The sequence below is a fragment of the Mauremys reevesii genome, linkage group 13, assembly GCF_016161935.1.
Source record: "Mauremys reevesii isolate NIE-2019 linkage group 13, ASM1616193v1, whole genome shotgun sequence".
Taxonomy (NCBI): domain Eukaryota; kingdom Metazoa; phylum Chordata; order Testudines; family Geoemydidae; genus Mauremys; species Mauremys reevesii.
The window spans coordinates 14,174,884-14,187,645 of NC_052635.1; the positions used below are offsets into that span (position 1 = coordinate 14,174,884).

General features: G+C 61.4%; 1 protein-coding gene across 1 annotated transcript; it reads left to right on the top strand.

Annotated features, from left to right (window-relative positions):
* Positions 1-343: 343 nt before the first annotated feature.
* METTL17 (methyltransferase like 17) lies at positions 344-11,706 on the top strand. The gene is made up of 14 exons (XM_039497275.1): positions 344-415; positions 3,617-3,770; positions 4,052-4,201; positions 4,580-4,676; positions 5,284-5,365; positions 6,397-6,470; positions 6,554-6,648; positions 7,528-7,601; positions 8,006-8,113; positions 8,486-8,554; positions 9,518-9,568; positions 9,791-9,883; positions 10,414-10,598; positions 11,334-11,706. The coding sequence occupies exons 1-14, from the start codon at positions 344-346 to the stop codon at positions 11,419-11,421; spliced, it is 1,392 nt and encodes a 463-aa protein (XP_039353209.1). The 3' UTR covers positions 11,422-11,706.
* The last annotated feature ends 1,056 nt before the right edge of the window (positions 11,707-12,762 follow it).

The window sequence follows — 12,762 nt, forward strand, 5'->3', positions numbered from 1 at the left end:
TGGCCAATGGCAAGAAAATATGCAAAAATAGCGTGGAACGCTAAGGGGGGGAGGAAGACGGCGGGAAGAGCGGAGGTTGGACCAATCAGCCACAAGAGAGGCGCGAGCTGGGCGATGCCGTCCGCGCGTCTCGCGCCCAAGACACGGGCCGCCCACACCCACCGCGTAGGCCCCGCCCACTCATAGCGGGCTGGCCCAATCGCCGCTCCCGCCGAGGCGTTCCGCTTTCTCATTTGCGTAGCCGCCCGCGATTGGTCCCCGGGCGCGGCCAGCCCTCTCGCCTTCCGATTGGCTAGTCGGTTCGGCCGCCGTGCGTTGGAGGCGGGGCCGTGGGTGTTCCAAGATGGCGGCCCCCGCAGCGGCCAGGCGGGTACGGAGGTTTTGGGGCCCTCGCGGCGGCCCCTCCTCGCTCCGGGTGAGTGACGTCCCGCGCCCGGGACCTCGTGAATAGTCATGAGGGGATTTGCGTAAAGGGCGCGTGCAGCCTGTCTCTGCGGCGGCTTCGGCACCCGGCACCCACGGCGTGTGAGGGGAAGCAGAGCACGTGACCAGCTCCGCGCACCGCCCCCCCCGAAGCAGCCCCGCCCCCTGGACATATAGCTCCGCCCTATGGCCTCTGAGGAGATCTGACCCTTCCCACTAGCCATACGCTCTACAACTTCCTGGGCCATATAGCCCCATATGGACCACCCCTCCCCTCAGGCCTTATAACCCTGTGTGGACCAGGCCCCTATGACCCTATCAGTACTTCATCCCAGAGCCAACCCCTCACTGCAGGCCATATAGCCTTGTATGGACCAGCCCCTCAGGCCGTATACTCTCTCCCAACCATATAACCCTGTACAGGCCAGAGACCCATGGCCATATAACCCCATATGGATCAGACTCCCCCCAGCCATATAACACTGTCTGGACCAAACCCCTTTAGGCCATATAACTCCCTACGACTGCCAGAGGGCGGGCGGGGGGGGGGGGGGGTGAATGACGTGATGGATTGCCCTGCTCTGTTAATTCTTGCTGACACACCTGGCATTGGCCACTGTCGGAAGACAGACTACAGGGCTAGAGGGACCATTGGTCTGACCCAATATGGGTCTTGTGTTCTTATGGGTCTTTTGTTTTCGTGGCAATATAACCATATATGGACCAGCTCCCCTCCCCATCATATAGCCCCCCACTAGGGTTGCCAACAGTCCCTTATTACAAGGGACGCCCCTTATTTTGTACAACAAGATTAGATGTTCCTGAGTGCTGCAAAAGATACCCCTGGCAAATGTAGGTAAATCCTGCATAGTAGAATTATTAGTAATAATAATGATAACAATAATATTGGGCGAAGGGGTGGGGTTGCTAAGAAAACAGTTCCTTATTTCTGAAATACAATGTCGGTAATTGTACCACCCCACACTCACCTTAAAGCCTTGTAGAGACCAGCTCCCCAGCCAAATAACCCCATATGGACCAGACTCTCTCCAGTTATATTACACCATATAAGAACACAAGAATGGACATACTGGGTCAGACCAAAGGTCCATCTAGCCAAGTATCCTGTCTTGTGATAGTGGCCAATGCCAGGTGCCCCAGAGGGAATGAACAGAACAGGTAATCATCAAGTGATCCATCCCTGGTCGCCCATTCCCAGCCCCTGGCAAACAAAGGCTAGGGACACCATCCCTGCCCATCCTGGCTAATAGCCATTGATGGACCTATCGTCCATGAATTTATAGACCTCAATCATATCCCCCCTTAGTCGTCTCTTTTCCAGGCTGAAAAGTCCCAGTTTTATTAATCTCTCCTCATACGGAAGCCATTCCATACCCCTAATAATTTTTGTTGTCCTTTTCTGAATCTTTTCCATTTCCAGTATATCTTTTTTGAGATAGGGTGACCACATCTGCACGCAGTATTCAAGATGTGGATTTATATACAGGCAATATGATATTTTCTGTCTTATTATCTTAATGATTCCCAACATTCTGTTAGCTTTTTTGACTGCTGCTGCACATTGAGTGGATGTTTTCAGAGAACTAGCCACAATGGACAAGACTCTTCTTCTTTGGGCTGTATTAACCCTCTGTGGACCAGCTCCCCAAACCATGTAATACCTTGCATAACCAAAAATTTTAACAAAAAATTGAAGCAAAAGTACCATATCGATGTATTAAGCAAAACCAAGGGCTCATTAATGATGTTGTAATTGTATTCAGATAGGCAAGACATTAAGTCAGTGTGTTCTAATAATAGTACCCTGAGAAGTGTATAAGGAATGCATGGCATGCAAAGTAAAAGCGGCCTTAAGTGATATGGAGCAAGGAAACTTGCTGTCTTGAATTGATGCATGCTGGCCCTGGCCTTGCTTGGAGTAGCAGATGGAATTGCTCGGGTGCAGGTTCGCTTTGGGGGAGCAGGCTCCACATTGGGACATTAGTGAAGTGGGAACCGCCCATGCCGGTGATAACATGTATTGTGGGTTGGCTGTTGAGGGCTGCTCCTGGAATGGAGCCAGGGAACGTTATTTTCCTTGACCTGTGCTTTGGTTCACGTTGAAATGTCCAGTGGTGACAGATCAAAAGATTGTGCTGTTTTGGAGCAGTTTGTCATGGGGTGATTAAAAGAAAAGCCCAGGTGAAATTACAGCAGGATGCTTCACAGGCAGAGCAAGTGTACAGTGTGGGTTCAGGGCTGGACCCGAGGAGGTGGGCGGGCAGCCCCTGCCTCGTACTTTGAGCTTGGGGTTAATGGCGGTGGAGATGATTAGAGTGACTGTGGACTTGGGAACACGTTGCTGAGCAGAGACCTTAAAAAGGAAGGCGCAGGAGGATGGGGACACAGTGCCAGTGAAACGTAAGCTAATGGGGGAAAGGCAAACAAAAGGAGTGCAGCGTCGGCCTGGCCTGACGTGAGTAATGGGACGTGGATGATGTTGGACGTTGGCCCCATTTGGAGGCAGGATTAGGGAGGTCAGGCGGTCTGGGAGCAGAATCTTGGTGCTGGCTGAGATAAGGGGAACGCCCAGGGAGCCATTTACAGTGGATAAGATAAGCCTGGGTTGTAAGCTGAGATGGAGAGTAAGTCGTGCATGGACAGCGCGTGCAGGACAGGGATTGGTTCCTCCGGAGTACCCAAACCAATCCCCAAACGCGATGCAATGCGGTCAGTGCAGGGTGACGGGTCAGTGGAGCTAACGCATGAGGGAGCTCTGCCCCCCTTTTCCACCCCCACCACGTAACTCCATATGTCCCATCCTGCCCCATGCCATATGACCAGGTAATGACCAGCCTTCCTCCTTCAGCTCCCTAGTCTAAATGTGACTGTATTGCTATGTAAAACCATATACACCCATTTCTGACATTGCCACCAACCCAGACCCATGGGAGCCTGGGGCCATGGTCCCACTTGGGCTATATAACCCCATATTGACTGGCCTACCAGGCTATAATCATATAGAGCTTGCTGCTGTGCATCCTGCTGGGCAATATCCCCCATATGGACCTGCTACCCTCATGCCCACTGGCTGAGCCATACAGCCCTATATGACCTTCCCATGCAGGCCATATAGGGATGCATGGACTGATGCTTGCTGCCCTGCTCTTCTGATGGCTCTCTCTCTGCTCAGGCCTTTGCCACCATCATCCCAAGGGTCTCCCAGGTGGACAATTCCTCCGACTTTCTGGGCAATGTCCCCCACCGCCGGCACCCAGGGGTGCTGCATCTCAGGAGTGTCCGGCTCCCGGCCGAACTGGTGAAGGCTGCCCAGCTGCTGGTGGAGCGTAAGTAACCGCTGGGCGTGAGGGGACTTGGTGCTGCAAGAAGCAGGGTGAGGGGCTCAGTAGGGGTACTCCCTCCTTGCTCTATTGTTACTCAGCTGCCCTGCCCCAGAGCTGACTGCATCTCTGTGCCGGGCGAGCCGTCCCCATGTGGTGTTATGTGCGGCTGTTACCCAGCTGCCAGACTTCAGAGCTGGGTACATCTCAGCACCAGGTGATCCCTGCTCTGTTCAGCATAACGAGCTTCTCACTAGGCCCATCGTATCTCATTCATCCCCCACCAGAGTCCACCGTGCATGGGTTGAAGGACCAGGTGGTGGCCCTGACCAACTACCTCTGGAGCCGGAAGCGTCCCCTGGAGGCCAGCGAGCTGCAGAGGAGAGGGCAGCAACTGGAGCAGCAGCTGAGGGAGAAAGTCCAGCTCCCCACAGCAGGTGAGCACAGACTGGGGGGCAGGATGGGGAGGGATAGCTCAGTGCTTTGAGCATTGGCCTGCTAAACCCAGGGTTGTGAGTTCAATCCTTGAGGGGGCCACTTAGGGAACTGGGGTAAAAATCTGTCTGGGGATTGGTCCTGCTTTGAACAGAGAGTTGGACTAGGTGACCTCCTGATGTCCCTTCCAACCTTGATATTCTATGATTCTATGAAACCAGCTGGGTAAAGGGGCTCTCCCCATGCAGTCAGTGCTGGCTCCAGTACCCCACAGTGCTGCAGGGTGGAGGCCTGGAGGGGGCCTTCTCCCCACTCAGTGTTCTCTCTCTGCTTGGTCTCCCCCAGCCGTCTCTGTGCTTAACCCTGTCTCTCTCTGTCAGACTCATCCAGCCCGCTGACTGACGCTGAGGAGGAGAAGCTGCAGAAAAGGGTGCTAAACCGGCTTCGAAAAACCACCTATCACTGGGAGGCACTGAGGTGACACCCTCTCGGGGTTGCAATGGGTCACCGGCAGTGCTGAGATGCAGCCAGTTCTTGTGTGGGGCAACTGGGGAACAGTTGCACAGCAACGCCACATAGGGACGGCTCAGCCGATACTGAGATGCAGCCAGCTCTGGGGTGGGGCAGGGAATAGACGCACAGCAATGCCACACAGGGACATCTCACTCACTCCTGAGATGCAGCCAGTTCTGGGGTGGGGTGGAGCGTCTGTTTACCAACCCCAAATTTTGGCAGGCAGGGAAAGAGGTCACACAGGAATGCCTCTGAGATGCACTGAGATGCAGCCAGCTCTGGGGTGGAGCAGCTGGGAAATAGCCGCACGGCGACGCCACATGGGGATGACTCACCAGAGCTAAGGTGCAGCCAGCTCTGGGGTGGGGCAGCTGGAAAATAGCTGCACGGCGACGCCACATGGGGATGACTCACCAGAGCTAAGGTGCAGCCAGTTCTGGGGTGGGGCGCAAGATCTGTTTACCAGCCCCAGTTTCTGGCAGGCAGTAAAGGAGGTCAGCACTGGCTTAGGGGTGTGTGTTGGGGGTCAGAGCCCCCAACTGACATGCTCTATGTGTTCTTTCCATCTCAGGTATACAGACGAGCTGAGTCTTGTGTACATGGCAGCTCGGCTGGATGGGGGGTTTGCGGCTGTGTCCAGAGCCTTCCATGAGGTGAGACACAGTGCTAAGCACTAGACCCCACTCCCCTCCCAGAGCTGGGGAGAGAACCCAGGAGTCCCGGCTCCCAGCCCCCCCTGCTCTAACCATTAGACCCCACTCCCCTCCCAGAGCTGGGGAGAGAACCCAGGAGCTAAATTCCCTCTAAGCTGCATGGCCGCGCAGCTGCCTGTTAAGCCTCGCGCAGGGGTTCAGGGCAATTGTGGGGAGAGGTGCCTCTCCCATGGCAGGTCTACGCTTGGGGAGAGGCGCCTCTCCCCGATGGCCACAGCATGGACCTGCCCCGGACGGGAGAGAGGAGCCTCTCCCTTGGCCCAGCCCAGTCCAGCCCCGCCGGAGCTGCCACAGCCGAGGAGAAGCACCTCTCCCCCGGCCTCGACCTGCTGCGGCAAGAGAAGGATGGAGGGAGTCCTCTCTCCCTGCCGTAGCCCAACGGGCAGCCAGCATCCCAAACCCCTCATCTCCGGGCTCACCCCAAAGCCCACACCCTAACCCCCTTCCCCAGCTCTGAGCCCCCTCCAGCACCCTGCACCCCTCATCCCCGGCCTCACCCCAGAGCCCGCACCCTAACCCCCTTCCCCAGCTCTGAGCCCCCTCCAGCACCCTGCACCCCTCATCCCCAGGCACACCCCAGAGCCCGCACCCTAACCCCCTTCCCCAGCTCTGAGCCCCCTCCAGCACCCCGCACCCCTCAGCCCCATCCCAGAGCCCTCACCTCCCAACCCTCTTCCCCTTCCCACACTTCGAACCCCTCGGCCCCACCCCCGCCAATGAATTATGTTGTGTGCACCAGTATGAAGGGGGTGTGTCACACCTCAGCGCCATACTGGTGTACGTAATAAAATTAATTCCGTACATGGATGTAAAAAACTAGAGGGAACATTGTGCAGGAGTCCTGGCTCCCAGCCCCCCCCGCTCTAACCACTAGCCTCCACTCTCTGAAGGGAAGTAGTGCCACCCTCCGCCTGTCCTCTATGCGGGGCTGTGCTGGGGCTGATGCGGTTTCTCTTTGCTCTGCCCCCTAGATCCAGAAGCGGGTTCCGGACTTTGCCCCTCGCACCCTGCTGGATTTCGGCTCTGGGACGGGCTCCGTCAGCTGGTGAGTCTCTGCCCTGTGGGGGAGATATTTCCTGTGGTGCTGGGATCGCTGCTGGTGTCTCACGCTCCCCCCTCTCTGTGCAGGGCAGCGCATGGTGCCTGGGGCCAGACCCTGCGTGAGTACCTGTGTGTCGACAGCTCCGCCCCCATGCTGGCCCTCGCCGAGCGGCTGCTGCAAGGTGAGGCCTCCAAGGGTGCTGCTGAGTGCCCAGCCAGCGCTGGTAGGGCCCCACTTCTAACAGCAAGACCCCTCTGCCACCCCAGAGCTGGGAAAGAACCCAGGAGTCCTGGCTCCCAACACGCCACTCCACTCTACCCCTCTGCCACCCCAGAGCTGGGAAAGAACCCAGGAGTCCTGGCTCCCAACACGCCACTCCACTCTACCCCTCTGCCACCCCAGAGCTGGGAAAGAACCCAGGAGTCCTGGCTCCCAGCACCCCAACACGCCACTCCACTCCACCCCTCTGCCACCCCAGAGCTGGGAAAGAACTCAGGAGTCCGGGCTCCCAACCCCTCCCCCCTCTAACCAGTAGACCCCACTTCTCTCCCAGAGCCAGGGAGAGAACCCAGGAGTCCTGGCTCCTAGCACCCCCCACACACACTCCACCCCTCTGCCACCCCAGAGCTGGGGAGAGAACCCAGGAGTCCGGGCTCCCAACCCCTCCCCACTCTAACCACTAGACCCCACTTCCCTCCCAGAGCCAGGGAGAGAACCCAGGAGTTCTGGCTCCTAGCACCCCAACACGCCACTCCATTCCACCCCTCTGCCACCCCAGAGCTGGGAAAGAACTCAGGAGTCCGGGCTCCCAACCCCTCCCCCCTCTAACCAGTAGACCCCACTTCTCTCCCAGAGCCAGGGAGAGAACCCAGGAGTCCTGGCTCCTAGCACCCCACACACACACTCCACCCCTCTGCCACCCCAGAGCTGGGGAGAGAACCCAGGAGTCCGGGCTGCCAGGCCCTTCTTTCATCGCTCATTCCATTGTCTTCTGTCCTGTCTGTCTCCCTCTCTGTGACCCCTGCCCTGATGTCTGTCTGTCTGTGCCTCCCTGCTCCAGGTGGCTCTGAGTCCCCGCAGGCCCCACTCTTCCCAGGCGTCTATTTCCGGCAGTTCCTCCCCGTCTCGCCCAAGGTAAAGGGCCCTGTCTGTAGGGATGGCAGAGAGGGGGAGATAAAGGGGCAGTTGGGTCTAGGGGGGAGCGCTGCGGGGGGAGGGGGTCCAGTGCTTTGCAGGGAAGCCTGGGGGTGGGGGCATCAGTGTGGTTAGATTCTGGCTTGCCAGTGCTGCTCACCTGGTGCCATCCCACATTGCTTTGCGGTTCTCTTGGGGAGGCAGCACCAGAATGCGACTGGCTCTGGGGTGGGGGGACAGCAGCAGCATGAGGAAGAGGGGGCGGGTCAGAGAGGCTGGATGCTGGGGCATTCCCCAGTGGGGGAGGGAGATCTTTGGGGATCTGCCCCACCCCAGCCAGGGGGCCATTGTTTGATCTCCCCCACCCGTCCACATCCCGTGTCTCCCTCCCGGGGCACTTGCAGGTGAAGTTTGACCTGGTGGTCTCAGCCTTCTCCCTGAATGAGCTGCCCAGCCTGGCTGAGCGCAGGGAGACCATAGAGACGCTGTGGCGGAAAACAGACGGCTTCCTGGTGAGTGATCCCCTGCCTCTCTGCCCCCACTCCCAGAGTCCCCCTCCCCTCCCCCGGATCTGCCCCCCCGCATCTCCCTCCCGTCCCCCAGATTGGTCCCTCTGCCCCCACTCCCAGAGTCCCCTCCTCCCCGGATCTGCCTCCACCCCCGCCCCAGCATCTCCCGCCCCCAGATTGGTCCTCTGCCCCCACTCCCAGAGTCCCCTCCTCCCCCGGATCAGCCTCTCGGCCCCCAGCCTGTAGTCCCCTTCCCCACTCCCAGCTCCTTCCCCACCGCACGGGCTCCCTCTCTGTCCCCCAGCTCGTCCCCCCCATGCCTAGTCTCTTCTCCTCCCCCTAAAATCAGCCCCTCTAACACCCAATCCCCTCCAGGTGCTGGTGGAGAACGGGACCAAAGAGGGTCACCAGATGCTCATGGAGGCGCGAGAGATCGTCCTGGGGGTAAGGGGACCCTGCTCCTTCCCTGGGGCCATGGTGGGAGCCCCCCTGCAATCCCCTTTCCCCACCCCCAGCAGCTTTGGCAGGCTCCCAGCCCCTGTGGGAGGGGAGAACGGGTAGACAATGGGACCCAGGTGGCTGGGACAGTAACACAAAGTGCTGGGGGGCCCCCATGGGAAAGGATTGGGAGGGGAAATGGGACCCAGGCATCTGGGCTGGCAGTGCAGAGCTCCCCCGTCCAGGTACCCCAGGGGGAGGGACCGGGACGGAACGAGACCCAGGCGTCCAGGCCGGCAGTGCAGAGCTGTGCCCCCCAGGTACCCCAGGGGGAGGGTCCGGGATGGAACGGGACCCAGGCGTCCAGGTCGGCAGTGCAGAGCTGTGCCCCCCAGGTACCCCAGGGGGAGGGTCCGGGATGGAACGGGACCCAGACGTCCAGGCCGGCAGTGCAGAGCTCTGCCCCCAGAGATCCCAGGGGGAGGATCTGGGATGGAACGAGACCCAGACGTTCAGGCCAGCAGTTCAGAGCTGTGCCCCCCAGGTACCCCAGGGGGAGGGTCTGGGATGGAACGGGACCCAGGCGTCCGGGCCGGCAGTGCAGAGCTGTGCCCCCCAGGTACCCCAGGGGGAGGGTCTGGGATGGAACGGGACCCAGGCGTCCGGGCCGGCAGTGCAGAGCTGTGCCCCCCAGGTACCCCAGGGGGAGGGCCTGGGATGGAACGGGACCCAGGCGTCCGGGCCGGCAGTGCAGAGCTCTGCCCCCCAGGGATCCCAGGGGCAGAGTCCGGGATGGAACAGGACCCAGGCGTCCGGGCCGGCAGTGCAGAGCTCTGCCCCCCAGGAATCCCAGGGGCAGAGTCCGGGATGGAACAGGACCCAGGCGTCCGGGCCGGCAGTGCAGAGGGAACAGGGGGTGTATGTAGCTGGTTCCCTTTGGGCTCTAACTCCTCTCCCGTTGGCCAACAGGGGGGAGACAAGGTGGTGCATGACCCACGGGAGGCTCACGTCTTCGCCCCAGTGAGTATTGGTGGGGTGGAGGGAGCGGGCTGAGGCCTGCAGGGTGGCTGGAGGGGGTTGGCCGGACAGGCTGAGGCCATGTGGAGGGGTTGGGGGAGGGGGGGGGGAGGGTCGAGGTTCGGTGGGTGGAGTTTGGGCTGGGTGGGCCGAGGCCAGCCAGATGCCCAGACGGTGGGCTGGTGGGGGACGTGGGATGCTCTAACATTGGTTTCTGTCCCCTAGTGCCCGCACCACCTGCCCTGCCCACGGCTGAACCCCAAGCAGCCCCTGCCCTGCAATTACCTCCAGGCCTACCAACCCCTCCCCTTCCGCTGGGTGAGTGCCCCTCCTGCCGGGCAGCGGGGCATATGGGGAGCTGTGCCCCTCCCGCCGGGCAGCAGGGTATATGGGGAGCTATCCTCCCTCCTCCCCCACTGCCGGGCAGCAGGGCATATGCGGAGCTGTGCCCCTCCCACTGGGCAGTGGGGCGTATGGGGAGCTGTGCCCCCCCCCGCCGGGCAGTGGGGCATATGGGGAGCTGTGCCCCCCTCCCACCGGGCAGCAGGGCGTATGGGGAGCTGTGCCCCCCTCCCACCGGGCAGCGGGGCGTATGGGGAGCTGTGCCCCCCCCCTCCACTGGGCAGCGGGTGTATGGGGAGCTGTGCCCCCCCCCCAGCGGGCAGTGGGGCGTATGGGGAACTGTGCCCCTCCCACCGGACAGCAGGGCGTATGGGAACCTGCGGTGGGATTGGCCCCAGGGCGGGGATTGCCTGGCTGCAAGGGTGGGGAACAGGCCGGGGCCAGCCCTACGGTGGAGGGGCTGGGGGAGACCCCCCGGCTCACCTCCTGCCCGCATGTCGTTGCAGAACCCAGAGCTGAAGGAGGAGTTGTTCTCCTTCCTGATCCTGTGCCGGGGACCGGGGGCAAGCGAGGAGCCCTGGCCCCGCATCACCCAGGCTGTCCTGGGCCGTGCCCGGCATGTCCACTGCCACCTGTGCTGTGCTGACGGGAGCCTGCAGCACGCCGTGATCACCGCGCGCCGGCACGGCAGGTATCAGTCTGCTATCGGCCCAGGGATGGGGCCTGGCTGGCTGGGGGGGCAGGGGGAGGACGGGGATGGGGCCCGGGGCCTGGCTGGCTCAGGGGGGCAGGGAGTGGGATATGGGGCATTTCCCCTCCTCAGGGCGCTAGCTCCCATCTGGCCCCAGGATAGGGACTGGCTGGCTCAAGGGGGTGAGGAATGGAGTACAGGGGCCTGTCCCCTCTAGGGGGCGCCGGCTCCCATCTGGCCCCAGGGCGGGGACTGGCTGGCTCGGGGGGGTGTGTGTGGGGAATGAGGTATGGGGCCTTTCCCCTCTAGGGGGCGCCGGCTCCCATCTGGCCCCAGGGCGGGGACTGGCTGGCTCAGGGGTGTGTGTGTGGGGAATGAGGTATGGGGCCTTTCCCCTCTAGGGGGCGCTGGCTCCCATCTGGCCCCAGGGCGGGGACTGGCTGGCTCAGGGGGGTGGGGAATGAGGTATGGAGCCTTTCCCTTCTAGGGGGCACCGGCTCCCATCTGGCCCCAGGGCGGGGACTGGCTGGCTCAGGGGGGTGGGGAATGGGGTACAGGGGCTTGTCCCCTCTAGGGGGCGCCGGCTCCCATCTGGCCCCAGGGTGGGGACTGGCTGGCTCGGGGTGGGGGATGGGGTACAGGGGCCTTTCCCCTCTAAGGGGTGCCGGCTCCCATCCGGAGCTGGAACTTGCTGGCTTGTGGGGCCGGAACCCTCACCATGCCCTCTCCTCACAGGGATCTGTATCACTGTGCCCGGCTGAGCCACTGGGGGGATCGGCTGCCCGTGACGATGCCCCCTGGGGAGGCCGTTCCGGGGGAGTAACCCTCCAGCCCATCCCAGGGGGCAGATGCTGAGCCCCCGAGGTCCCGCTGCGATCCGTCGCCCGACCCTCCTGGGCACTGATGTGTGGATGGCAGAAGGAAGCGCCCTAGTGGATTGGCAGTGGTGTGTGTGTGTGGAGTCTTCTGATGGCCCCCGTCGCCTGCAGCACTGCAGATGCTGTTCCCAATGAGCATTGGGGAGCCAACAGGACTCCTGGGTTCCCTTCTGCAGCTGGTGGCTCCTCGGCACTCAGGTTGGGTCCAATAAAGAGAGTCTGAAACAGTCCACCAGCTTCGGCATCCGTTACTGCGCAGGGTTCGATGTGCAGCAGTCTGGGAGTCAGGACTCCTGGGTTCTCTCCCCAGTTCTGGGCGGGGAGTGGGGGCTGGTGGTTAGAGCAGTGGGGGCTGGGAGCCAGGACTCCTGGTTCTGTTCCGTCGCTGTGTCCTTTCCCCTTGTGGGCAGCCAGCCCTCCCGCTGCGTGGGCGGTGAGCAGGCCCCACATGTGCTAGGCTCGGGGGAATTACCGCTTGCTGCCATTGCAATAGCTTGGGCGGGGGAACGGGCTCAGCTGGTTCCAGGGAGCCCCTGGGCATGACCCAGCTGTGTGCATAGGCGTGGCATGCGACCACAGGGCTGAAAGGGGGTGGGGGTGGGGGAGGCTGGGCTCTGTGTGGGTCCAGCTCCCTGTGGGACAGCGCTGCCTGCGGCCCTGCACCCTGCTTCCTGCAGACCCCCCCCCCCCGCTCCGAGGGATAGCGCCTGCTGTGGGCCCCCCATCCTGCTCCTTATGGGACAGTCTCTCCTGCAGGGCCCCCACCCTGCGGGCTCCCACTCTGCTCCCTGCCAGCATTGCCTGCTAGGGGAGAGCACCCCCTACTGAGTCCCCACCCCACTCCTTGCACCGCAGTGCCCCCTACCTAGTGCCATACTGGGACCATGGGGCCAGCGCTGGCTGCCAGGGGACACTGAGGGTTACATGGGCTGCTGGTGGTGGTGTTGGGAAATACTCCATGGAGAATAAACTGCGGGTGAAGGCCTGGGGTGTGTTTCAGGAGCCAAGCTGCAGCGAGGTGCTGATACCATCAGAGGAGCTTAGCTAATCCCTAGTAAGGGGCGCTGGCTGGGACCCACACACAGGGCGTGGGGACCAGCTGGCTTAGTGGGGTGGGGAATGGAAGATGGGGCCGGGACGCTGGCTCCTGTCTGCCCCCAGTGCGGGGGTCAGAGGCTGGGAACAGGGCATGCAGCCTCTTCCTTCTAGGAGATTCTCATCTGGCCCCGTTTGTGACCAAACCTTCCAGCATTGCCTGGCCAGTAACGAAGCTCGAGGTGTCCTGC

Bases quoted from the DNA above. Each gene is read 5' to 3' on its own strand.
- METTL17 (XM_039497275.1), top strand. From the start codon at position 344: ATGGCGGCCCCCGCAGCGGCCAGGCGGGTACGGAGGTTTTGGGGCCCT. The intron at 5,366-6,396 runs GTGAGACACAGT...TCTGCCCCCTAG, and splicing joins TGTCCAGAGCCTTCCATGAG to ATCCAGAAGCGGGTTCCGGA. The intron at 9,884-10,413 runs GTGAGTGCCCCT...ATGTCGTTGCAG, and splicing joins AACCCCTCCCCTTCCGCTGG to AACCCAGAGCTGAAGGAGGA.